This window comes from Halichoerus grypus, chromosome 11, assembly GCF_964656455.1.
Source record: "Halichoerus grypus chromosome 11, mHalGry1.hap1.1, whole genome shotgun sequence".
NCBI classification, from domain to species: domain Eukaryota; kingdom Metazoa; phylum Chordata; class Mammalia; order Carnivora; family Phocidae; genus Halichoerus; species Halichoerus grypus.
Window position 1 is genome coordinate 48,442,307 of NC_135722.1, and position 14,039 is coordinate 48,456,345.

Sequence of the window (14,039 nt, forward strand, 5' to 3'; positions counted from 1 at the left end):
ATTCCTTTAATCATCCTAACTGGTACAAGATGGCTGAATTACTCCCAATTAAGGAGCCAGGCTGAGTAATAGCACTCAAAATCCTCCTGCGTCTTCAGGGTTTTTCAGATGATCCAACAATGGTTTAATCCCCAAGTCCCTTTCAGAGAATCATGCTGATGGGCGTCAGGAAGCACACCCTTCCCCCAGCCCCAGATAGGTCCCCAGCATCACTCACAGTTGATCTCTGCTGTTGCTCTCTCACACAGATCCTTCAGGTTCATCTTGCCAAAGATTTTGAGAGCCACATCCCAGGCTTGCTCCCCGGGATAATATTTTTTCATCAAATTAGCCAGGTCTTCTCGATTGGCCTTCTTCACATCAGCCCAGAGTATCTGGCAGTCCCTGGGCTCCACAGTCTCATTCTTTAAAAGTAACTTGAATTTATTCAATTCCTCTTTGTTTAGCTCTTCTAAATACAATAGCAGCCCAAAGTCAGGAAAGAAGGAAGACGACGACCCATCTGTTATCTTGCTCACGGATCAGTATTCAGGCTTCAGTGGGAGAAAAACAATCAGAAGAACATGAATAGGGGCACCTGGGTGGTACAGTCTGTTGAGTGTCCGACTCTTGGTTTCTGCTCAGGTGGTGATCTCAGGGTCGTGAGATGGAGCCCCGTGTAGGGCTCCAAGTTCAGTGCAGGGTCTGCTTAAGACTCTCTCTTCCTCTGCCTCTGCCCCTCCCCCCTGAACACCCTCTCTCTGGGGTGGGGGAGGAGAGGGGGAGCGGGGCGGGGGGAGCAGGAGGGAAGGGAGGAGCAGGGGGGCTGGGGGAGTAGTGGGGGGAAAAGAAGAGCTAGGGCACCTCAGTGGCTCAGTCGGTTAAGCATCTGCCTTCGGCTCAGGTCATGATCCCAGAGTCCTGGGATTGAGTCCCACATCAGGCTCCCTGCTCAGCGGGGAGCCTGCTTCTCCCTCTCCTGCTCTCCCTGCTTGTGTTCTCTCTCACTGTCAATAAAATCTTAAAAAGAAAAAGAAAAAGAAAGAGCTAAAGTTAAACTAAAAAAAAAATAAAGAACAGGAACATCTAAAAAAAAAGAATATGAATAAACAGGACTGATGGAAAGGATTAGAAAACAAAATGCCTATAAAAATATAGATTAATTCTACAAACACGTGTTGAAGCCCCAGTGTTAGGCTCAGTATTTGGTGTCCCCTGTACTACATTTGCTGTCACAAAAACATTCCTTTAATACAGACCACTGTAGGTTTCTTCCACCTTCCCAAAGTTACTCCCAGTCCCACAACTTAAGAGCTGTAAGAAATAAAGGCAATTCATCTCTCTGAGCCTCAGTTTACTCTCCTGAAGTGAGGAGATCAGAATCACCCTCAGAGAACTGCAGTACGGATTAAATGAGGTAGAGTTCATCTATCACCTGGCACAGACCAGGCTCCTAAGTACCGGCAACTCTCCTCATGCCTTCACTCCCTGACCAACACCCAACATGTATCTCAGCCCATAAAGCATTGTTATTGCACCCCCACCAACACATCATTACTCTTGAAGAACAAACAACTGGAATATGCCACCATCTAGCTCTTTTTGTCCTGTCATCTCTGGTCACAAATCCATACACAGCCAGTGAGGGTCTCGTTTCCAGCTCACGAGCTCCTTCCACACCCACTCCCCAACACTGCACATATTCTGGAAGTGTTCCACATTAAAGCTCACCCAAAACCACATTCTCTCACATCACTGACCTCAGCTCCCATGACCATGTTCCACTCCAACATTTCATTCTGATGCTCACTCCAGACTTTATCAGCAAGGACTACTCTACACTTAACCCGCAGGCTCCTATAACCCATTCTCTCCTAATACCTTCCAGGTAACGGAGCAATTTCTTGCCCTCCCTCCCACTGTGACAGTTCTTCCAATACAATCAAATCCTCTTCTTTTGAGGCGGTTTTCCTTTTATCTATCAGCCACTTAAGAGCCTTATACAGTTTCTTATTCAGCACAGGTACCTCCAGTTAATCACTTAAACTGTGTCAAGTGCCTCATCTCCTTTTGAGTAACTGGTTAGAGAGGCAGAGCTAGTAAGTAATACAGACAGAACTGAGATCCTTCCGTCCTCCAAAATACTTAACCCTAATCTTGGTAATGGGCCTGTAAAAGAAGGATGAGGGAAATAAAAATGTACAGAAGGGGGATTTTACTTCTTAAGCAGAAAGTGAATTACCTCAAAATTACATAGTAAATCAGGACTTTATCCTACAGTAATTAGGAAGCAATCAACTATTTTAGGAACTTGTCTTTTTTTTTTTTTTTTAACTGCACTGAAGAAATATTCTAGATTCTAGATTAGGATGTGACCAAAACAGGTTCCATAGTAATTTTTTAAGAAGAAGCAAAAAGGAATAAATTTGAGGAAACTTCAAAGGAACACTGAAATTTCTCCAGGACCAAAAGGCTTCTCCCTGACCACTCAGTAGTCTCAATGACATATAAACATGTCCAACTCTAGTCTTACATAAATGTTCCCTTTACTCCACTTCTGCTTCATCTTCATGCTCAAACTTCTTCAGAGTCTTCTATATGTAACCTATTATTCCTCCACAATCCACTGCAATCTCACTTTTGCAACCAGAATTCCACTGAGATAACTTATACCAATTACCACCCTGTTGCAAAACCCAATAGGTATTTATTTTTGGATTCAACGGTCATATCTATAAGCAAGAAAAAGAACAGTCCCTACCTCTGCAAAGATTAGAAGTTAATGCACGCACCTAACTTACAGGGTGCCATACATATAATAATTACTATTTTAACAATGCCTTACTGCTTGATGTTCTCTTTCCCCTTTGCTTTCATAATACCACACTTTCTTCATTTTCCTCTTGTCTTTTCAGGCGTCTCTGTGAGCCAAGATCTGTATGGTTCTGAATCCTACTGGGTTTCTACTACTACATGAGGTCTACTATTCTGAGAGAAAGTACCATATACTCTGGCCTCCTTCCCAAAGGTTTTATGCTGTTCTGAAAGGAACTGTTATTTTTGTTCTGTGGTCTTCCGTTGTTTATATTTTTGGGAAGAGGAAAACTTCTCTGGGGTTGCTCTTCTTATGTCAAGGCATATCATAAATTCCAACATATTCTGAACTAAAATGGGAATCAATGGTCTAAGAGGATTTATTTCAATTTGCAAATTTATTGGTGTAAATGTTTGCCCCTTATAATTAAAGCACATTTGTTCAAAATATTCATTCAGTGCACAATAATGACATTTGTTGAAGATCTACAGTGTATAGGTTCTTTATGAAAATTTTCTTTAGTCTTAAAAACAGTCCTGAAACTTGCCTAGGTTACAGAGTTGACAAGTAGCCAATCAAACTACAAAGCTCATTCTCTTTCTACCAGGTAACACTGCCTTTTAATTTCACTTTATTTTTCTAGACACAGGGAATTCGGGGTTAAATGCAATCTGTGTGACCATGTTCTGTGATACTGGACCCTGCACTGAACACCGGGCTTTGGGAAGAGGAGGACCTCTAAATATGTAATGGCAATTTTTCTGAGCTCTAGTAGTACTCTAGAACACGAAGGAGGGATTCTTTTCTAGAAAGGGTAGAGATGAGAAAGTTTGGGGGAAGTGACATTTTATCTAGAAAACAGGATATTCTCACCCTTTTCATACACTCTTGCCTGATTTTCTTTCTTGGTTGCTCTGATGGAATCTCCTATAGCAGTTTCTCAACCTTACTACTACTAACGTTGTTGGCCAGATCATTCTTTATTTGAGGGACACTTAGATGCACTATATGATGTGTAGCAGCATTGCTGGCCTCTACCCACTAGATACCATTAGAATTTTCAGTCTCCCACAGTTGTGACAAAGTATCTTCAGACATTGCCAGATGTCCCCAGGGCAGCAAACTGCCCCAGGTTGAAACCACTTCCAAAGCCTTACCCTCTATTGCTGAATATGTAACTCAATCAATCCTTCTCTATGATGCTACCATAACAAACAAATCAAAGCAGCAGAGTAGATAACTCAGGAAAAGACAATCTGATAAGATTTTATGTATAACAGAAGGAATATTGTAATTGAAAAGGGAAGCATTTCAGTGCAGATTATTAGGACAACTGGTAAACCATTCAGAAAAAATTAGTATCCTTACAGAATAAAGCTCAGAGTAAATCAGTAAGCCATTAATAATACTTCAAACCAGAGGGGGGGAAAATAGCAGAGAATATTCATTACACCTTAGGAGAGGAAGGATTTACCAGCTTGGGCACAAAAGGGAAATGATTGAAAATCTGGATGACTATTAGACGATACAGTTAACTATGTTGAAATTACAGCCTCTTGTCCATAAGAATAAAAAAGTAGCAAAAAATTTTATAGGAAATTTGGCAAATATAGTTGGAGTATAAATCAGTAAAAACCACTTCAGAACTGTTGACATTAACTACTAAAATTGTAGATATGTACCCAGACTCAGATCTTGGTTCTAATACTGTTCTCCAATAAGAGGAATCAGGGCTTCTTGGAGAAATTGCAGATTCTAGGGCTGGGAATATACAAGATGAGCCTAGAGCTTTAGTACCAGAAAGGAAAAAGGATGCGGTAGGTCAAAAAGACATAGCCAACTGGAAAGAGCTCCCACTGGCTAAGGTCATAGAGGTTGCTACCTGTGTTCTCTTCTAGGATTTTGATGGATTCTTGTTTTAGGTCTTTCATCCATTTTGAGTTTATTTAACATACTATTTTATTATAACCCAAAGCAGAAAGCAAATATCCAAGAGTACATACAGATATAAATGACTGAATGAATAAATAAATGGGGGGGAAAAGACCAATTAATAAATGGGGGGTAATGAATAATGGGGGGAAAAAAGACCAATCTCTCTTACGGAAGAATTCCAAATATGTTACATAGATATTCCCTCCTCCAGGAAGTAAATCTTAACCCTATTCCACTCCTATACATGAGTGTGGACTGTACTTAGCAATTTGCTAAGTGGGGAAACCTGATAAACATGGTCTCAGCCTGGCGATCAAGGTTATCAGTCATAGGTCATTGTTAATAGTATGTACCACTGATAACTATGTGATGAGAATGATATGTCACCACTGTCCTATTTCTCCCCCAAAACCTAAATCCCAGTCTATACATGAGGAAAACATCAAGACAAACCCAAAATGATGTGCTACAAAATACCTGACCGGTACTTCTCAAAACTGTCAGGGTCATCTAAAAAAAAAAAAGGCAAGAGGCAGCAGAAAGAGAAATCAAGGAATCAATCCCATTTACATTTGCACCAAAAACCATAAGATACCTAGGAATCAACCTAACCAAAGAGGTAAAGGATCTGTACTCTGAAAACTATATAACACTTATGGAAGAAATTGAGGAAGACACAAAGAAATGCAAAAGCATTCCATGCTCATGGATTGGAAGAACAAATATTGTTAAAATATCTATACTACCCAAAGCAATCTACATATTCAATGCAATCCCCATCAAAATATCACCAGCATTTTTCACAGAGCTGGAACAAACAACCCTAAAATTTGTATGGAATCAGAAAGGACCCCGAATCGCCAAAGTAATGTTGAAAAAAAAAACAAAGCTGGTGGCATCACAATTCCAGACTTCAAGCTCTATTACAAAGCTGTCATCATCAAGACAGTATGGTACTGGCACAAAAACACATAGATCAATGGAACAGAACAGAGAACCCAGAAATGGACCCTCAACTCTATGGTCAACTAATCTTCGACAAAGCAGGAAAGAATATCCAATGGAGAAAAGACAGTCTCTTCAACAAATGGTGTCGGGAAAATTGGACAGTCACATGCAGAAGAATGAAATTAGACCACTTACATAGATTAGACACTTACACCATACTCAAAAATAAACTCAAAATGGATGAAAGACCTAAATGTGAGACAAGAATCCATCAAAATCCTAGAAGAGAACACAGGTAGCAACCTCTATGACCTTAGCCATGGCAACTTCTGGCTAGACATGTTTCCAAAGGCAAAAATGAACTACCGGGACTTCATCAAGATAAAAAGCTTCTGCACAGCAAAGGAAATAACAAAACTAAAAGACAACTGACAGAATGGGAGAAGATATTTGCAAATGACATATCAGATAAAGGGCTAGTATCCAAAATCTATAAAGAATTTATCAAACTCGGGCGCCTGGGTGGCTCAGTTGGTTAAGCGACTGCCTTCGGCTCAGGTCATGATCCTGGAGTTCCAGGATCGAGTCCCGCATCAGGCTCCCTCTGACCCTCCCCCCTTTCATGTACTCTTTCTCTCTCATTCTCTCTCTCAAAATAAATAAAATCTAAAAAAAATTTAAAAAAAGAATTTATCAAACTCAACACCCAGAAAAAACAGAAGAATCCAGTAAAGAAATGGGCAGAGGGGCGCCTGGGTGGCTCAGTCATTAAGCGTCTGCCTTCGGCTCAGGTCATGATCCCAGGGTACTGGGATCAAGCCCCGCATCGGGCTCTCCGCTCAGCAGGAAGCCTGCTTCTCCCTCCTCCATTCCCCCCTGCTTGTGTTCCCTCTCTCTCTGTCAAAATAAATAAATAAAATCTTTAAAAAAAAAAAAAAGAAATGGGCAGAAGACACGAACACACATTTCTCCAAATAAGACATACAAAAGGCTAACAGAGGGGTGGCTGGGTGGCTCCATCAGTTAAGCGTCAGACTCTCAATTTTGGCTCAGGTCATAATCTCAGGGTCCTGAGATTGAGCACCCCGTTGGGCTCCACCCTCAGCAGAGAGCCTGTCAGATTCTCTCATCCTTTCCCTCTCCCTCTGCCCCTCCCCCTGCTCACTCGTGTGCACGCCCTCTAAAAATAAATATTTTTTAAAAATGTCCAACACACAAAAAAATGCTCAACATCACTCATCATCAGGGAAATACAAATCAAAACCACAATGAGATACAACGACACACCTGTCAGGATGGTTAAAATTAACAACTCAGGAAACAACAGATGTTGGTGAGGATGCAGAGAAAGGGGAACCCTCCTACACTCTTGGTGGGAATGCAAACTGGTGCAGCCCCTCTGGAAAATAGTATGAAGGTTATTTAAAAAATTAAAAATAGAACTACCCTATGACCCAGCAATTGCACTACTAGGTATTTATCCAAAGGATTGATTCAAAGGGGTACATGACCCCCAATGTTTATAAAAGCAATGTTCACAACAGCCAAAATATGCAAAGAGCTCAGATGTCCATTGATGGATGAAGGGATAAAGAAGATGTGGTGCATATATACAATAGAATATTATTCAGCCATCAAAAACAATGAAATCTTGCCATTTGCAAGGATGTGGATGGAACTAGAGGAACCAGAGGGTATTGTGCTAAGTGAAGTCAGTTAGTTGGAGAAAGACAGATACCATATGATTTCACTCATGTGGAACTTAAGAAACAAAACAGATGAACATAGGGAGGGAAAGAAAAATAAAATAAGAAATACAGAGAGGGAGGCAAACTTAACTATAGGGAACAAACTGAGGGTTGCTGGAGGGGGAAGTGGGTGGGGGATGGGGTAACTTGGTGATGGACATTAAGGAGGGCAGTGATGTAATGAGCACTGGGTGTTATATGCAACTGATGAATCACTAAATTCTCCCCCTGAAACTAACACTACTAAATAAAAACAAAACTATATGTTAACTTGAATTTAAATAAAATCTTAAAAAAAAAGGCAGGAGGGGGTGGGAGGACTGAGAAACTGTCACAGACCAGAGGAGACAAGATGACCAAATGTAATAAGTATGCTGGAAAAGATCCAAGAACAGAAAAAGAAAAAGAACTAGGAAACGCTAATGTAATGTGAAATAAGCGTGACTTAGTTGATAGTCTTAATTGCCTTAGTGGTTTCAAATCTACCATAGTAACACAAGATGTTAAAATAGGAGAAATTGGGTAAGGAGTATATAAAAACTCTTTCTGCAAATCTAAAACTATTTTAAAATAAAATAATATTTTTATTTTTTAAAGATTATTTATTTGACAGAGAGAGACATAGCAAGAGAGGGAACACAAGCTCGAGGAGTGGGAGAGGGAGAAGCAGGCTTTCTGCTGAGTAGGGAGCCCGATGCGGGGCTCGATCCCAGGACCCTGGGATCATGACCTAAGCCGAAGGCAGACGCTTAACGACTGAGCGACCCAGGCACCCCTAAAATAGTATTTTTAAATTGGAGTTACACATCCCTTACAGCCTAACAATTACAGCCCTCAGAATACACCCAACAGAAACGTAGGTGCACAAATACTAAGAGACATATAAGAATAGCCACAGCAGCATTATTTGTAATTCCCAAGTACTAGAAAAGACCCAAGAGCCCACCTATAGTAGAACCAGTAAGTAAATTGTGGTAAATTCATACAATATAATCCTATACAGCAATGAAAATATAGGATATGCAGCTACCTGCTAGGATGAATCTCACAAATATAATCAGTGAAAGAAGCCAAACCCAAAAAGATTATGTACCATATAATTCCATTTATAAAAAGATCAAAATTAGAGGCACCTGGCTGGCTCAGTTGGAAGAGCATGCAACTCCTGATCTCATGAGTTTGAGCCCCACGTTGGGTGTAGAGATTACTTAATAAACTTTATAAAGAGATCAAAACTGAAAAAAAGAAAGCTAAATTACACTGTTCATGGATGCATGTATAGGTGATAAAGCCATACTTTTTAAATGGGCTAGGGGTAAGGAGGTAACTACGTACACAAGTTGATTTAACACCACCTCTGCAGGGAGGGAGGTGTTCATGATCAGGGAAATGCCCCTGGGTGCGTGGGCACTGGCAATATTCTTTTACTTGACTTTTATTGGTTTACATGAATGATCACTTGGTAATCCCTCACTAAGCCGCACATTTATGTTTAATGCTGTCTTCTATATGAATTACAGTTCACACTAAAATATAGTTTTAAAAAGGATCCCATTACCAGAAAGACATAATACAAATAGATTAGAAAAGCACTAAAAGCAGACTATTGCTAATAGCCTATATTCATACAGGGGGGAAAGAGGTAAATGGCTAACAAGTATTTCAGAAAATGTTCAAGCTGAAGGAGAGATCAAAACTAATACAAACCAGATGATATCACTTCACAATTGCAAAAATTCAGCTGTAAAAAACAATACAATATGGTGATGACAATGGAATGGAGCAGATATTGTTAGCATAAATGTTAATAGCTGCTCTCTTGGAAAGCCTGTTGACTGTACCTGAATTTGGCGGGTGGGAGCTCACTGGCAACCACTTTAAAGGGGGCACTTTTAGGTCACTGCTGAGGGACAGGGGTGGGAGTTATTTAAAGCCCCACTACTATAGGTAGAAGTGAAGGAAGCAAGCATGCGCTATTCTTTCTCGAACTTTGCTAGTTAGGAAGAGAGAAACTGGTAGCGTGGAGCACAGGGTCTATAAAGTTTTTGGTTGTTTCGTCTTCGGTAGGAAGAGGGGCTGAGAGAAGGCACACAGTGGAGGAACGACGGCGGAGCCCAGGTGGAGGGAATATTCTCAGATTGAAGGCTACACACCTGTTTCCCGGGTAGGGAGGTGAGAGGCGTGCCCGAATTGAGGTTTGGCGAAAGTGAGGATAATCATACCACCTGCCCTCAGGACAGTTAAGAAGCAGGTACTGCACGGGGGTTAAAGGCCACACGAGGTCCCCACCCGAAGTGGTCTCTTTACCCACGTGCGCACGTGACCGCCAGCCCCAGCATGCCCGCCGCGTTCTCCACCCAGACGCCTGACAGCTTCTCCTCCTGGACCTCTGGTCGGGGTCTCCGTTCCGTTCCTTGCCTTCCAGAAGACTGTGGGCGCTGGGAAGACTTTCACCGGACCTAACCTATTTTAGAGCGAACAAAACACCCCCAGAGAAGAGGAGGGTCATTCCATACCGCGGGTCACAGAGGGCGTCGGGGGCGAAAGTTAAATCCCAGCGCTGAAATCCACGAGCCAAAGAAGGAAGGGAAAAGGTGAAAGAAACGCCTCAACAAGTACCTGCTGCTTGATGCGAAACGGGAGCTCGCTCTCTGGCCTTTCCCAAGCTCTCTCGGCTGCGCGCCGAGCGAATGCGCAGAGAGCAGCGGCAGAAGCGTGCGCCGAGGGACCCTCCGGGCCGGCCCGGCAGCCGCTCTTCCTATTGGCTGGGGGGTCGGGGGCGTCGGGTCCTCAGGCTCGCCCTGCGCTCAGCGCTCTGCGCTCAGCACACCTGTGGGCGCACAGCCTTCTTGCTTTCCCGATAACCGAGAACACGCGCGAAAGTGGGGGTCTGGGAGCTGGACTGTGGCGGCGGAGGACCTTTCCCAGACAGGCTGACTCCCAATAAGCTGCATCCCTTTACTCATCCATCCAGTAAACCATATAATTACTGAGCACCTACTTCGGGCCTGGCAGTCTTCTAGGCCCTTTCTAGCTGGAATAGAACATCCGAAGTTCACAAGTACATACATCTTAAAAGAAAATATGAGTGTTATAGGTTTGGGTTCCAAAGCCGTTTCTAGCATGCTTATAAAACCATGAAATAGAACATATTCATTCCATGAAAAATAAATTGAGGAGACAGAGTAACAGTTTTAGAAGCTGAGGGTCCCAAACTGTGCCTTAATAAAGTGAATTAGACTCCCCCCTTTTCATTTAATTTACATATACCTGGCATATTTAATTTTACAAAAACGCTTAAGTATTATACATCTTAGTGCCATCTTTTTTGCCCTACCATAGAGAGCAACCTTTGTGAGGAAGAGCATCACTTGCCCTTTATTGCATTATCGTTAAAGAAAATTCGGTTTTGTTGTTTCTCTATTTTGTTAAAATTTAATTTTTCAGGCCTTCTTTGTCTTAAAACTCTCAATAATAAAATGGAAAATGCAAGTCTACTTATTTAACAAGTACTAGCAAGAGGCATCTTAGAAAAAAATTTTAAGATGTCTCTTCATGCCCTTGCAGCTGGAGAGACACTATTCTTCATAAAACTAAACTAAGAAGGTGGGAAAATAATAAAGGCAATTAAGAGTACATTCATCATATGTGGATGAGGATGGCAAAGCTCATAATTCATTTTTGTTAATTTCCTATGGACACAAAAATATGTTCTGTCTTCTAGGGATATAAGTTTCTATATAACTCTTAAATCAAGATTTTTATACTATTCAATTTCTGTAGGACTTTATATTTTGTCCCCTAGATGTAACCTTGACACAAATGTATTGAATTTTCCCACAGAACTGTATTTAACAAGTTCTCAGATTTATAAGTTTTTGCCCTATGTATTTAGCAGGCTGGATACTATTATACTTCCTCATAAATTGTGCCTTTTTTCAATGTATAAAATCCATCTCTGATTCTGAACTTTCAATTAGTTTTCTGCAATTTCTGTTTTTTGTTTGCTTGGCAGCTTATCGACCAACCTCACAGGTGTTTCTTGTGAACAGCATATGTCTGGATTTTCTTTGCTTGACCCAGTCTGTCTCTGCCTTTATATAAGAAAATTCAGTCCATTCACCTTTAGCACGTGGACTGAAAATTTATTGCATTCTTTATGTTACTTTGGGTTCATTATTTTACATCATGGATTTCTCTGTTTCCTTTCCCATAATTTTTCTGACTTATCTCCATCTTTAGTTTATTTGTTATTTGTTTAGAGTCCTTTCTTTTTTTTTTTTAAGATTTTATTTATTTATTTGACAGAGACACAGCGAGAGAGGGAACACAATCAGGGGGAGTGGGAGAGAGAGAAGCAGGCTTCCCGCTGAGCAGGGAGCCCGATGTGGGGCTCGATCCCAGGACCCTGGGACCATGACCTGAGCCGAAGGCAGACGCTTAACGACTGAGCCACCCAGGTGCCCCTAGAGTCCTTTCTTGAACTGTTTCTTCAGATGGAAGAGACCTGGATGATACAGACTCTGAATTCTTGCAAATCCTGACATATTTATTTCATGAAGACAGGTGAGTATATTTTGGCTGATGGATTGCAGCCCCTTTATTTTACCAGTCAATAGCCTCTGTTTTCTAGTTTCCAACATTACAAATGAGAAGTCTAATGTTATTTTTCTTTTTAGATAACTTGCCCTTTCTGCCTGAAAGCTTATGAGTTTTTTTTTCTTAGCATGTAGGAATGATATCTGTATATGCCTAGTGTAAATCTTTACTAATTAATCCAGACTGGAATGTAGTGAGTTCTTTAGATCTACAGACTCAAGCCTTTAAAATTTTTTTCAGCCCAGAAAATTTTTCCATTATTTTGTTATTTATTTTTTCACTTCTATCCACTCCTTTTTTCCTTCTGGAACTTCTGTGTCTGCATATTAGGTCTCAGAGATCTATCCTTTAAACCTATTATCTTTTTTTTTTTTCTTTATGATTCCTATCTCTTTTCCTCTATGCTTTGGGGTATTTCTTTAAGTTATCTAGGCTACTTCTTAGGTCTCAAAAGTGACCATTTCAATTCACTTGCTAAATTGATGAATTAGGAAGATATAGGTAGATACAGATTTACATATTTTTAAATTTAAATTTCTATTTTTAAAAGTATATACATATATACACACATACATATATGTGTATTGCATATTTGTTTTGTTTTGTCATTTCATTGAGGTTCAAGTCTGGTTAATGGATTATTTTAAGTGGTAATAGTCCCATAGATAGGGGAAGACAAAGAGGCAAGGAAGCCTTTACTGCAGCTAGCTGTTGAGTAAGAAGCATGAATCCTGCAGTTTTCCTACTGAGGCACCTGGATAAAACCCTCTTGCTTTCTTTTTTTTTTTTTTAAGATTTTATTTATTTATTTGAGAGAGAATGAGTGCATGAGATGGGGTTGGGTCAGAGGGAGAAGCAGACTCCCCGCTGAGCAGGGAGACAGATGTGGGACTTGATCCCAGGACTCCAGGATCATGACCTGAGCCGAAGGCAGTTGCTTAACCAACTGAGCCACTCAGGCGCCCCCAAACCCTCTTGCTTTCTAGTCTACTTATAATCTCTCAGACTCAGCACAGGAGACAGTCAGCTTCAGCTTCTTCTTGGCCTTCTTCAAAGAACCCCAGTAAATTTATACAGATCTCCTAAGGGGTCCACAGACCTAAGGTCTAGGCTCTTTTCAAGAAACCCCACTTTCAAGTCTGCACACCTAGGCTCTGATGTTGTTCTCCACATTCTTATCTAGCCCATAAAGAAGGGGACAGAGAGAGATCCAACATCAGGTTTCTAAACCAGTGCTCTGAACTCACAGTTTCTCTCCATAAGTCCCAGTTCTCTGGTTTAGGAGAAGCAGACACCAGAATAGGGAATAGAAGAGCTCATTACAAATCTCCTTCATGATCCACATCTAACTTTAGTAGAGAGCTCTTTTCTGTGAATGACCTTATGAAATGGGAGACCCATTCACTTTCTTTTATATGAAAAAGCCCAATGGAGAAGACATGTTTCTGGAATGAAAGGTCTTAAGGATTCCAGTTGTTTGAAACAAAACTCTGGTTTCACTTCCCTCTCAAAATAAGTTCAAAAAAGCTCAAAATCCAGGAGACCCAGTCACACCTCTGAGATCCTCTGATACGCAAGTTTAGTCTCAAAGCACATTTAAAAAATGAGACTATAGGGGCATCTGGGTGGTACAGTGGGTTAAGTGTCTGACTCTTGGCTTGGCTCAGGTCATGATCTCAGGGTTGTGATCTCAGGGTTGTGAGATCGAGCCCCATGTAGAGTCCCACCTCAAGCCCCACATCAGGCTCTGCGCTCAGTGCAGAGTCTGCTTAAGATTCTCTCTCCCTTTGCCCCTCCTGCTCATGCCCTCTCTGTAAAATGTGTGCATTCAGGATCTTAACTAGAACTATTTAACCATATTAAAATCTTCATCTTACAGATGAGAAAACTGGGAGCAGAAGATTAAATAACTTGCCCAAAATCACTTAATGGGTAACACAAGGGGTGTTAAAGTCAGTTCTATTAGACAGCAAAACCCCAACCTTTAAACACTGTGCCATATAGACTCTGAATGT

At 41.1% G+C, this 14,039-nt stretch overlaps 1 protein-coding gene across 1 annotated transcript in view; it reads right to left on the reverse strand.

The window, feature by feature from the left end:
- The window catches only part of NLRP14 (NLR family pyrin domain containing 14), a gene marked incomplete at its 5' end in the record, with an annotated part of 30,568 nt that extends 30,047 nt beyond the window's left edge, over nucleotides 1-521 (reverse strand). Inside the window, 1 exon segment of the mRNA XM_036089278.2 lies at nucleotides 218-521. Coding sequence (XP_035945171.1) covers nucleotides 218-521 — 304 coding nt within the window.
- Nucleotides 522-14,039: the final 13,518 nt, after the last annotated feature.